Source organism: Sander vitreus, chromosome 18, assembly GCF_031162955.1.
Source record: "Sander vitreus isolate 19-12246 chromosome 18, sanVit1, whole genome shotgun sequence".
In the NCBI taxonomy this organism is placed as follows: Eukaryota; Metazoa; Chordata; class Actinopteri; order Perciformes; family Percidae; genus Sander; species Sander vitreus.
The window spans coordinates 859,343-871,842 of record NC_135872.1 but is presented as its reverse complement, the minus strand read 5'-3'; the positions used below and the strand labels follow the sequence as shown (position 1 = coordinate 871,842).

Genomic DNA, 12,500 nt, shown 5'->3' with positions numbered 1-12,500 from the left:
GTAAATGGGTGAATTAAGGGTTTATTTCAACCAAACCAGAGTGGTGATTGTTGGAACAGTGGAAAGATGAACCAAGACGGCTTTTGATAGTTTCATTTAGTTTCTGTCCACTTTGAATGAAGTGTGTTTTACGATGCTAAAAGTGGTGATTGTTTACATGGAGTCTGGTGGGTTTGGTGCTCACACCAAGAACTTTCTGTCTGTTGAAGTGAGTGAATGAGTGTGCGTGTGTGTGTCTGTATGTGTGTTTGTGTATGTGTGTGTGCCTGTGTGTATGTGTGTGTGTGTGTATGTGTATGTATGTATGTGTGTGTGTGTCTATGTCTATGTGTGTGTCTGTGTGTGTGTCTGTGTGTGTGTGTGTGTTTATCCGTGTGTGTGTGTACAATGAAACTCTGACAATTGTTCTGCAAAGACAATTACTTAATGATTGATTTTATCAGATAATACTCACATTATTACTATTTCAGAAAATCATCTTTTTCCCACAGAAACACAGAAGTCTTCCTGTTCTCTGTAACACCCGGAAGTCATTGCATGATGCAGCGTTTAATTGGCTCTCATGCAGCGACAAAGATCCAGTTGTGAGTCTGGTTCATGTGACAGACAGATGTTTCCTCCATTAGTCACCGTACGGTTGAGATCCCCAACTGTCTCGGGACTTCTCAGAACATGTCAGCATGGGTTCAGAGAAAAGTGACAAAGACATCTAAAAAACTGTTAGAAAAAGAGAGAAAAACGTTGAAAAAAATCCTCAAAAAAGGCAACAAAAAAACCAAAAGAGGCAACAAAAACTGCATTAAAAAACTGCATTAAAAAGGCAACAAAAATGTCCAATTGTTTTGCAAAAAAAACTCTAAAAAAGAGACAAAAAACTCAGATAGAAGCAACAAAAACTTCAAAAAAAGGCGACAAAACTTCGGCAAAGACCGTAAAAACTTCGGAAGACGCACAGAATGTATTTTAAATGGGTATTATACACCCCAATTCAATGTTATTCATAGTATCAAGATATCAAGAGTTCTAGTGGGACCATAAGGAACTAGGAGCTCTTCTAGATATGTTTTCTTTGTACTTGTACTCTGCACAATGACAATGAGTTGACTGTAATCCAATCTTTGGATAATGAGGTTCGGAGGTGTTCAGGGCCCAGCACAATCCCTTCAGTTTTGTTTGAGTTTAACATCAGAAAGTTGTAGGTTGTGGTGGAAGTATTTCAATGCAGCAGGTGTAGATGTTGGACCTGGACAGTCGAAGACTAAACCAAGTTAGGTTTTTGTATTTTATTATAAGTATATTTGCAAATATAGGAGGAACACAATTTCACAAAAGGCACAGCAGCCCCGTGTGGAAAAGTGTCTTCAATGAGTGAACAGGAACACTGAGCTTATATACACAACACGGAAATGGGAGTGATAGCCACACATGTTCAGGTCTAAACATGACTTACAGGCATATCTGGACACAAGAGACAATCTGACTCATAATAGCCACCTTGGAGCCACTGCGTCTCCTTCCTCTTGCCCTACTTTCACCCTGAAGGTCTCATACCCCGTACACCTCGGACTAGCAAGGGAGCACTGGCTCTTCCCAGAAAGATAGTGTACTGTGACCTTGTACCTTTATCGGGTCAAACAAGGCCTGTACGCATTCGTCTCCAGACTTCGTGTACGCAATCTACATGGAAGGAGATATATTCCCTTCCAGCACTGTGAGAGAAACACAAAAAGAAATGATATGAATAATATAGAGAATCATGCTTAAATGTAATTGTTGCCATTACAAGGTCATCCAGGATTTTATATCTTTAATGCATGCTTGACAAAAACTGTAAAAAAGACAAAAACTTGTAAAAAGATGGTAGGAAGGAAGGCAAGAATAGGTCATAATATTATCAATAACTTCAAAAACGGTGACATAAGAAGAAAAAAAGGAAGGAAGGATAAATGAGGTCTAAAGAAGGCGACACAAATGTCACATTTCTGGTAGGAAAAACAGGAACAATGTCCTGGACAACAGCCTTGTTATTAGACATTTAGTTAAATATCTCACGTACCCCCTGCAGTCCTCCAGAGTAACCCTAGGGGGACACGTACCCCCTGCAGTCCTGCAGAGTACCCCTAGGGGGACACGTACCCCCTGCAGTCCTCCAGAGTACCACTAGGGAGACACGTACCCCCTGCAGTCCTGCAGAGTACCCCTAAGGCGACACGTACCCCCTGCAGTCCTCCAGAGTACCCCTAAGGCGACACGTACCCCCTGCAGTCCTCCAGAGTAACCCTAAGGGGACACGTACCCCCTGCAGTCCTCCAAAGTACCCCTAGGGGGACACGTACTCCCTGCAGTCCTCCAGAGTACCCCTAGGGGGACACGTACCCCCTGCAGTCCTCCAGAGTACCCCTAAGGCGACACGTACCCCCTGCAGTCCTCCAGAGTACCCCTAGGGGGACACGTACCCCCTGCAGTACTCCAATGTACCCCTAGGGGGATACGTACCCCCTGCAGTCCTGCAGAGTACCCCTAGGGGGACACGTACCCCCTGCAGTCCTGCAGAGTACCCCTAGGGGGACACGTACCCCCTGCAGTCCTCCAGAGTACCCCTAGGGGGACACGTACCCCCTGCAGTCCTCCAGAGTACCCCTAGGGGGACACGTACCCCCTGCAGTCCTGAAAAAAAGTCAGAAGGTCCGAGACCGTAGAGAAACTATCAGAGACTTCTCTAGCCAGTTGAGATTTCGCGGGTATGGTAAACGTTTCTATGGTAACAGTGAGTTGGACCAATCAGAGACGTTGCTGTTACGCTTAGGATTGTGGGTAGTGTAGTTTTTCTCCATAAGATCGCAGATAAAACATGGTTTTCTTAAAACAAGGTTGATGTCATACAAACTTCTTGCTTCTACAACCACGTAGACATTATGGGATGGTGGAGACATTATGGGATGGTTTAGACATTATGACTGATATTCTAAATCCTTATGGAGAGTTGGCTGTGGGCGGGACTGTTGAGGTCTATATCTGCCAAAGGAGACTTGCCCCCAAAAGAAATCCACCAATAACACAGGACATGCTGTTTAATAATCTAATTGGATAGTTGTGAGGCTTAGGACCTCCTTCTTAGGGAAGTCCCTTGTTGATGTCATATTGCAGACTCCGCTCTCTTTTAGCTGACTTTGCCTTTCCCTCGCCAAAGCCTCAGGCCTTGGCTTTGTGCCAGTCTCTGACATCTGCAGCTGGCAGCAGCATGCATAGTGGTATGACTAGCGGGGGAAAAGCCTGGGACTCAGGCAGCCACAAGATGTCACCTGTCTATACCACAGAGGCACATATCATATATTTGCCTTTAAAGCGTCCATATTCTGCTCATTTTCAGGTTCATAATTGTATTTTGAGGTCGTATCAGAACAGGTTTACATGGTTTCATATTTTAGTTGTTCTGCTCATTGCTGCAGCTCCTCTTTTCACCCTGTGTTCAGGTCTCTGTTTTAGCTACAGAGTGAGACCTCTCACTGCTGGAACATCTTTGTTGGGAGTCGCACACGCTCAGTAGCTAGGTAAGGACTACATGCTCAGTAGCTAGGTAAGGACTACACGCTCAGTAGCTACGTAAGGACTACACGCTCAGTAGCTAGGTAAGGACTACATGCTCAGTAGCTAGGTAAGGACTACACGCTCAGTAGCTAGGTAAGGACTACACGCTCAGTAGCTAGGTAAGGACTACATGCTCAGTAGCTAGGTAAGGACTACATGCTCAGTAGCTAGGTAAGGACTACACGCTCAGTAGCTAGGTAAGGACTACACGCTCAGTAGCTAGGTAAGGACTACACGCTCAGTAGCTAGGTAAGGACTACACGCTCAGTAGCTAGGTAAGGACTACACGCTCAGTAGCTAGGTAAGGACTACACGCTCAGTAGCTAGGTAAGGACTACATGAGCTAGCTAGCTGTTTCTGCAACATCCTGTACAAGGCAGGATTAGCTGGGAGACTTCTTCTAAACGAGGGCACACTTCCACCTTTGCGTGGAATACCTGCAGAACAGCAACCTGTTCTCGTTCCAAACTCGTAAAAAACCCAGGAGAGCAGGGTTCACGTCCCGCTTGTCATGCTTGCTATAGTCGCATCTTTCTTTCCTCCCTCGTGTCACAGAACCGTACGCCCACCCACGACCCTTTCCTTAACATAACTGTGTCAAAAGAGACGTCAATAGTCCCGACCAAGCACGTTTACTTATAGCTCTAAAGAGACGTCAATAGTCCCGACCAAGCACGTTTACTTATAGCGCTAAAGGGACGTCAATAGTCCCGACCAAGCTCGTTTACTTATAGCGCTAAAGGGACGTCAATAGTCCCGACCAAGCGCGTTTACTTATAGCCCTAAAGGGACGTCAATAGTCCCGACCAAGCACGTTTACTTATAGCTCTAAAGGGACGGCAATAGTCCCGACCAAGCACGTTTACTTATAGCGCTAAAGGGGACGTCAATAGTCCCGACTCAAGCACGTTACTTATAGCGCTAAAGGGACGTCAATAGTCCCGACCAAGCACGTTTACTTATAGCGCTAAAGGGACGTCAATAGTCCCGACCAAGCACGTTTACTTATAGCGCTAAAGGGACGTCAATAGTCCCGACCAAGCACGTTTACTTATAGCCCTAAAGGAGACTTTTAGCCTCAATAAGAACGACAAAGGCACCTGACCAAGCGTCCATATTTTACGAGATGGGTGTGAGAACGTGTTGAGAACAGGGACATGGAAGTAGTTCTTTTGGAGATTAGGGTGAACTAGTGTGTGTTGTAGCAGTGTTTTGCCATTGAGAACGAGCTAGCATGCTAACGGTTAGCCCCCTAGCCCCCTCGTCTCAGCTAGTGACGTAGAAAGCCGTGCAGATGTTGACCAGCTGACCCAGAGACTGAAGACAGGACACATTCAGAAACCGTATCTCACTCAGAACAGCATGGAGGGTTATCAACGTCTGTATGAAGCACCAGAGACACTAAATAACTCCCCAAATCACAGAAAAAGTGAGTTTTTCATAATATGGGCTCTTTAATATAATTATAAACCAGATTTTATCACATTTTGACACAACAACATCAACATATTGAGATTGATCAGATAAAAAGGACTTAAACCAGCTTAGTGTGATTCCTTTAATGCCAACTAAGTGTTCCAGTTTCTGTAACAGGATGGTATGGTCAACAGTGTCTGTGCTTGTACAGTCGCCGCAGCTGAGCTAGCGCACGCCAATGTGACGTCAAAATGACGTAGATCTCGCTGGCACGCCAGGATTTTAAGTGAGCAAGCAGACGGCGTGCACCACTCTATTTTTTTTCAGCGGCACGCGAGAAAGCGCAAACAGGAAGCCTGAACGAGCTCGAAGACAACGTGACGCCAGGACTCTGAGTGACTGCAGGTCTCTCTGGTTAACGTCCTGGGTTAAGATGAGCTCTTTATGGTGAATGAAAGGCTTGATCCACCAAGTAGCTCATCCAATCAGATCCAAGCATTGATGCCAACGCTGCTGCAGGTTCTGCCGTTGTTGTTTACCTTTTTCTTCATCTTCTAGTCCGTAGAAAGAGCAAAGACGGTAGTCTTTCCTCATTAGCGCCCCCTCTGTTCAGGAGAAGACTGCAGCTAGTGTCGCGACCACCACGCAGGAGTAGGAACAGTTACGGCGCTCCCATGACGTCACACTGGCGCTCAACAGCTCGGCTGCGGGCGAGTATACCCCACGTTTGAGATCTAGTAAGACAAGTACGGAGACAAGTCCTTTGTCAGCAGCAGTTAGAAGGTCGTTAGTGATTTTCACCAGTGCCGTCTCTGTGCTATGATGCTTTCTAAATCCTGACTGAAAGTCCTCAAATAGACTATTGTTATGTAAAATGTCACATAACTGATTAGCGACTACTTTCTCAAGGATCTTGGAGAGAAAGGGAAGGTTAGATATAGGTCTACAGTTGGCTAAGACCTCAGGATCGAGGTTTTTTTTTCAGAAGAGGTTTTATCACAGCGCCTTTAAATGACTGTGTTACATAACCTGTTAATAAAGACATATAGATCATATCTAGTAATGAAGATATGATCGAAAATAAGCCACAAAAACAGCTGAAATCTCGTTTATGGCACCAAATTGTGAAACAATGCTGAACCTTCAGAGTTTCAGACAATCAAACATCAAATATATTATATATTATATTATTAAAATATTCACATTCAATCAATGGACGACATCAGCTGGATTCACTTCTCCAGATGTTTAATCTCTTTTTGCATGCAGCAACACGTCAAAACATGTTTCCAGTAAATTGTGTAATTTGTTGAAATCAGAAGTTAAAGTAAAAGGCACAGCTGAGGAAGAGGAAGGTCCGTTTTCATGCCAAACAATGATCGTCGGCCCTGTACCCTAAACCATAAAGCCTCCTGCACACTGGCTGCGTGACGTGAGCGCGGTGTGAGCGTGGCGTGTCAGCTGAGTGGTGTTTTCTATGTCTTTCACCAGAAATGTGTCTGACTGCTGCTGCTGCTGCTGGAGCTGCTGCTGCTGCTGCTGCTGCTACTACTACTGCTGCTGCTGGAGCTGCCGCTGCTGCTGCTGCTGCTACTACTACTGCTGCTGCTGGAGCTGCCGCTGCTGCTGGAGCTGCTGCTGGAGCTGCTGCTGCTGCTGCTGCTGCTGCTGCTGGAGCTGCTGCTGCTGCTGCTGCTGCTACTACTGCTGCTGCTGCTGGAGCTGCCGCTGCTGCTGGAGCTGCTGCTGGAGCTGCTGCTGCTGCTGCTGCTGCTGCTGCTGGAGCTGCTGCTGCTGCTGCTGCTGCTGCTGCTACTGCTGCTGCTGCTGCTGCTGCTGCTGCTGCTGCTGCTGCTGCTGCTGCTGCTGCTGCTGCTGCTGCTGCTGCTGGAGCTGCTGCTACTGCTGCTACTACTACTGCTGCTGCTGCTGCTGCTGCTGCTGCTGCTGCTGCTGCTGGAGCTGCTAGCCTTGTCTGGACACATGGATGTTTCCCATAACCATAAACATAAATATATTCTGATCTGATTACAGCAAAGACAACGTCAGCAGGATTGACGGTGAAATAGGCTCCACAATATTTCCTTCTGTGGTGACAGCTGCAATATTTGAAAATCTAATTATTTATTATTATTATTATTTATATCTGCATTTACAAAAACATCAACATGTCATTTATTAAATGTATTCGTGTCTAAATGACATATAAACATCTTTTCCTATTCTATGTTGCCTGGAAACGCTTCCAACACGCTGGCGTGTCGCGTGAAAAATAGGCGTCGGTCCTATTTCTAGCATGCATGCATTTTCGGGCGCTTGAGATGTGCGTGTCACTGCAGGCAGTGTGCACGCTCTAACCTGTTAACATGGGAGCCCAAATAAAACCGAACACGCCACGCAGCCGACACGCTCACGCCACGCAGCCAGTGTGCAGGAGGCCTAAGAGAACTTTTGCTACAGAGAGACTGAACAGGAAATGACACAAAGTTAAAGTTATTTTAAAGCCCTCAAAGATTTGGGTGCTTTGGAGGAAAACATTCGGCGCTGCAGCCCCAGAGGCTCCGCCCCCTTGATGGATCAGCTGTCCCGGTTTAGAGAGCGAGGACGAAAGGCACCAGCGCTCCTCTGGTGTCTGGCGGCGAGGGCAGCACGTCGGGCAGGAAGCCCTCGCTCTCCTCCCGCACGTCGAACTGCAGCGTGCTGCTCCGGTTGACGCAGTAGATCCGCTCGCCGAGCACGGCGCAGCGAAACGGCAACGTCTCTGAGAGCGGGAAGCTGGCGGCGCCGTGCCAGGCCTTCGCCACCGTGTTGTACTTGTACACGCTCACCGCCGCACGCTCGCGCTCCACGTCGAAGCGGTACACGAGACTGCGGTGAGCGACCATGTCCGTGGAGCGTCGACGGCTCTCGTTGAACGGACACTCCTCCCACTCGTCCCGCCGCGAGTCGTAGCGCAGCAGGCGGTAGAAGAGCGAGCCCCCAGAGACGAACAGCTCCCCCCCGCAGGACGTCGTCTCGTGAGCGACGGCGAAGGAGCCTTTTGGCAGCGGAGCAACGGCGCTCCATCGGTCGGCGCGGGGGTCGTAACGCTCCACGGTGAACAGACACTCCCCTCCAACGGCGTACAGATGTCCGTCCATGGATACCAACTGCAGCTGGCAGCGTGGCTCGCTTAGCGGACGGATTTGGCTCCACAGGCGCGTTCGTGGGTTGAAGCAGAAGACTCGATCTGACGCTTTGGAGCCGCTCATGCCCCCCGCCACAAACAGGTAGTTGTACAGCGTGCACATCGCTGAGCCTTTGGCCGGGATCTCCTCTGGCAGACGGGTCAGCTCCTCCCACTGCCAGCGCTCCGGTTTATGACCCGCTTGGCTTTCCGTATCGAGACAAAACACCCGCCTGGAGTCGTCCTGCTGCGGGCTCTGTGTCACCTCGCTGGTTTCAGCCACCGCCAGCACCTTCACAGAACAAAAACAAAAACAATAACTTTATTTATATACAGTGTTGTGACTAGGGATGCATGTGCAACATATGCGGAGCGGACGATCCAACTAGGGATGCACCGAATCCAGATTTTTGGGGTACGGCCGAATACCTAATCCTCCTCCCATCCTCAGTCCTATAGGCCTATGTCACGCAACAACTGAAGACCGGAAGAAGGTCTCTGAGTGGGGATAGGGGGGTCTTCTGGTTAGCTTTTTACAATGGTGGAGCCTGATAGATCCTGCTGGACCAAGTCTCTCTTCTACCTGCCTGAAGTCACCAACGATGTGGTTGGGATTGTACATGAACACACACACACACACACACACACACACACACACACACACACACTCTCTCAAAGTAAAAAACATTTTGAGAACAGCAAAAAAGTCAGAAGGTCCGAGACCGTAGAGAGATCAGAGACTTCAATGGTAGCAGCTCTCTCTAGCCGGTCGCGGTTTCGCGGGTACGGTAAACGTTTCTATGTACGTTGACGTTGCTGTTACGCTTAGGATTGTGGGTAGTGTAGTTTTTCTCCATTAAATCGCGGCTAAAACATGTTTTTCTTAAAACAAGGTTGATTTCATACAGACTTCTAACTTCTACAGGAGCAGAAACCTTCGTTACACAACCACATAGCTCTGTGTGTGTGTGTGTGTGTGTCTCTCTACCACGTAGCTGTGTGTGTGTGTGTGTGTGTGTGTGTGCTCTCTACCACGTAGCTGTGTGTGTGTGTGTGTGTGTGTGTGTGTGTGTCTCTCTACCACGTAGCTGTGTGTGTGTGTGTGTGTGTGTGTGTGTCTCTCTACCACGTAGCTGTGTGTGTGTGTGTGTGTGTGTGTGTGTGTGTCTCTCTACCACATAGCTCTGTGTGTGTGTGTGTGTGTGTCTCTCTACCACGTAGCTCGTGGTCAGTCTACATCGGATGGGTTAGACATTATGGGATGGTTTACACATTATGACTGATATTCTAAATCCTTATGGAGAAAGGGACTGTCGACCGGAAGTTCTGATTCACTACTCCGCGTTCCAGAAGCAGGACGTGTGACGTAGACCACAGTCAACACATTAATGAAGTAAACAGTGACTGTCCTTCCTTTCCTTTACCTGAAGTTGCTGCATTCTGGCTGCTGTCTGTAGATTCCTTCATGCTCAGCTCGTATTCTTCCAGATGTTTCATACCAGATGTTGTAACAGCGGTGATGTTGTGTATTGTTTAGGGTCCTCGCCACCACCAGACTAATCAGCATTGCAGATTGAACATGTAGCTGGACTTGAATGGCCTTCTTTTGACTGAAAGTACTGCCAAACAACACTTTTTCTGCTCACCAGTTCCATTTCCACTTCCTCTCAGCCTGCTGCATTGAAGCTCCACCTACGTAAACACCTTCCTGTAATCAACGGCGCCGTCATCACGGCGACCAGCGTAGCGCGGAGTGCAGTTTTTCCAACATTTTTAAAAATATTTTCCTTAACTCACTTGGACTGCCAGCGCCCCTTTAGCATTTTCCTCCACTGCCTATACCATGGCCCGCCCTCATATAACATGAAAAACATCTTGTTATTACAATAAACTGCTCACATAATAATGTGACACTGATACTACGTTTTTCTTTTAAGGCGCTGACACACCGAGCCGATAATCGGCCGTCTGACAGTCTGGCGAGGCGTATAATCGGCACGGCCTGTTTCTCTCTTCAGATGTTTCCAGAAACACGTTACGGTGAACTATTTTAGGACAATATGAGATCAGATTCTGAACGAGACGCCATGATGGTCGGGGAGCAGCCAGACCCACGTGATGCGTTCGTCCAATCAGCTGCCGGTTTTCATTTTTGGGCGACAATCCAGATGAGCGCCGGCTGCTGTTATGGAGACGTATTACGTCTCGTCTCTTCGGTGTTCTGAGGAACTTTTTGGACCGACTCAGGGAGACTGATCAGTCCCGCTGGCTTTACTGCTGACGGTCGGGCGCCTGGTCGGGATGTAACGGCCGTCTGGTGGGTGTGTAACGGCCGTCTGGTCGGTGTGTAACGGCCGTCTGGTTGGTGTGTAACGGCCGTCTGGTGGGTGCGTAACGGCCGTCTGGTGGGTGCGTAACGGCCGTCTGGTGGGTGCGTAACGGCCGTCTGGTGGGTGTGTAACGGCCGTCTGGTCGGTGTGTAACGGCCGTCTGGTTGGTGTGTAACGGCCGTCTGGTGGGGTGTGTGTGACGGACGCCTGGTGGGTGTGTGTACGGTCGCCTGATGGGTGTGTAACGGCCGTCTGGTCGGTGTGTGTAACGGCCGCCTGGTCGGTGTGTAACGGCCGCCTGGTGGAGTGCTGTGTGACGGCCGTCTGGTCGGGGTGCGCTAACGGCCGTCTGGTGGGTGTGTGTGACGGTCGGGTCTGGTCGGGTCGTCGTGTAACGGCCGTCTGGTCGGTGCGTAACGGCCGTCTGGTTGGTGTGTAACGGCCGTCTGGTCGGTGTGTAACGGCCGTCTGGTTGGTGTGTAACGGCTGTCTGGTTGGTGTGTCTGGGGCTTTACAGGCCTGACAGCAACATGCTTCCCTATAAATCCAAGCTAAAGACACAATAACATTGTTTTTTAGTTATTTTTGTTGTTGTTTTTTCCTGACGTTTTTTGTCTATTATTGCTATTTCGAGAGAAAAATATTTTTATTTTTTCTTTGTATCTTTTTTTTCAACATTTTCCCCAATTTTTTTCATTTTTGACAGTATTTTTGCAACGTTTTTGGCACTTTTTTCAACATTTTTTAAAAATTATTTTTAACTTTCCTTAACTCACTTGGACTACTGGTGCTCCTTTAGCATTTTCCTACACTGCCTATGAAAAACATGTTATTACACAAGTTATTACAATAAACTTAATAATAACGTCACATTCTTGGCAGAAATATGCCTAACCTTAACCCCAGTAACAAACCCGGTGGCAGCAACATGCTTCCATACATATCTAACATAAAGAGAGAATAAAAGAGACCTTCCGCCCCTCCATCCTCCGGGCCAGGATGTGCTCCCTCTCCCCGGCTGTGAGCCGGCCGAACACACCGGGGGTCCGCAGCACTTCCAGGTAGCGGTCGCTCATGTGGCGGTAGAGCCGCTCCTTCTCCGCCTCCCTGCCTTCCCTCTTGGCTGTTATCAGCAGCTCCAAGCACTTCTCCAGCGACATGTCTGCAGAATCTGCGGGTCTCTCCGCCTCTTTGCCCTCACTGCTCTGCATTTGATCCGGGTTTCTTGCGGATCAGATCGATCCTGAGACGATTATATTGCGTCTGGAGAGATCCAGACTCCTGTCCTCTGTCTCTGTCTCTCCTCGCCACAATGAACGCCCCTCCTAGCCTCTCCTCTCCTCCCTTTATTCTCTCTGTTGCTTCAAGTTTCAATTCTCCCTCTCTTCACACTCGAATTAAGTCGGCAGAAAATCCACCCTGCCTTCTTTTTCCCCTTCTGATCCTAACAAGTCGTTTTAGTGCCTAATCTAAAATCGCCCTTTGTCGGCTTAATCTATAACTGTAAAGACTGCTAAACGGGAAAACGGGGGAAGAATTTTCTGCACCTAACGACACCTGTTATCTCTGGAAACCGTCCCTTTAGGAGCGTCCATCCTCCGCTCTTTTCAGCGGGGCGCGGTGCCTGGTGAAGCCGGGATCTACGCTTGCTGGGCGGGGAGGTTTGCTGCATGTGTCCGCTGCTGAGCCCGGAGGTGTCTGCGGACACAAAGGCTTTCAGTGGCTGCACAATGGGCTCTGTGTTCTCCGTGCTGACGCCCCGCTGTCCCCTAAAGAACAATGAGTCTCTGCAGAACTCTCACTGCATCCTTTATACAGTAAAGACAGGCCTACGTTAGAGAAAAATACAACATGATCAGCATCAAAATAAACCTAAAGGGCATATATACACTGTATATCTCTGCAGAGGTCACAGTGTGTGTGTGTGTGTGTGTGTGTGTGTGTGTGTGTGTGTGTGTTTCTGTGTGTGTGTGTCTGTGTCTGTGTGTGTGTGTGTGTGT

General features: G+C 48.4%; 1 protein-coding gene across 2 annotated transcripts; it reads right to left on the bottom strand.

The window, feature by feature from the left end:
- Positions 1-6,947: 6,947 nt before the first annotated feature.
- LOC144533345 (kelch repeat and BTB domain-containing protein 11-like) lies at positions 6,948-11,876 on the bottom strand. Of its 2 annotated transcripts, none has more exons than XM_078274642.1 (2): positions 11,472-11,876; positions 6,948-8,462 (listed from the first exon to the last, which is right to left on the bottom strand). In XM_078274642.1, exons 1-2 carry the CDS (start codon positions 11,709-11,711, stop codon positions 7,596-7,598), a joined length of 1,107 nt encoding a protein of 368 aa, XP_078130768.1. In that variant the 5' UTR covers positions 11,712-11,876; the 3' UTR covers positions 6,948-7,595. The 2 variants fall into 2 exon arrangements, with proteins under 2 accessions (XP_078130768.1, XP_078130769.1); XM_078274643.1 differs by lacking the exon at positions 11,472-11,876 and adding an exon at positions 9,595-10,407.
- Positions 11,877-12,500: the final 624 nt, after the last annotated feature.

What these genes read in the sequence shown, in the direction of transcription:
- LOC144533345 (XM_078274642.1), bottom strand. Translation starts at nt 11,711, where the DNA reads ATGCAGAGCAGTGAGGGCAAAGAGGCGGAGAGACCCGCAGATTCTGCA. An exon ending in GGAGGATGGAGGGGCGGAAG is followed by an intron (nt 8,463 to 11,471) that starts GTCTCTTTTATT and finishes TGTTCTGTGAAG; the next exon opens with GTGCTGGCGGTGGCTGAAAC.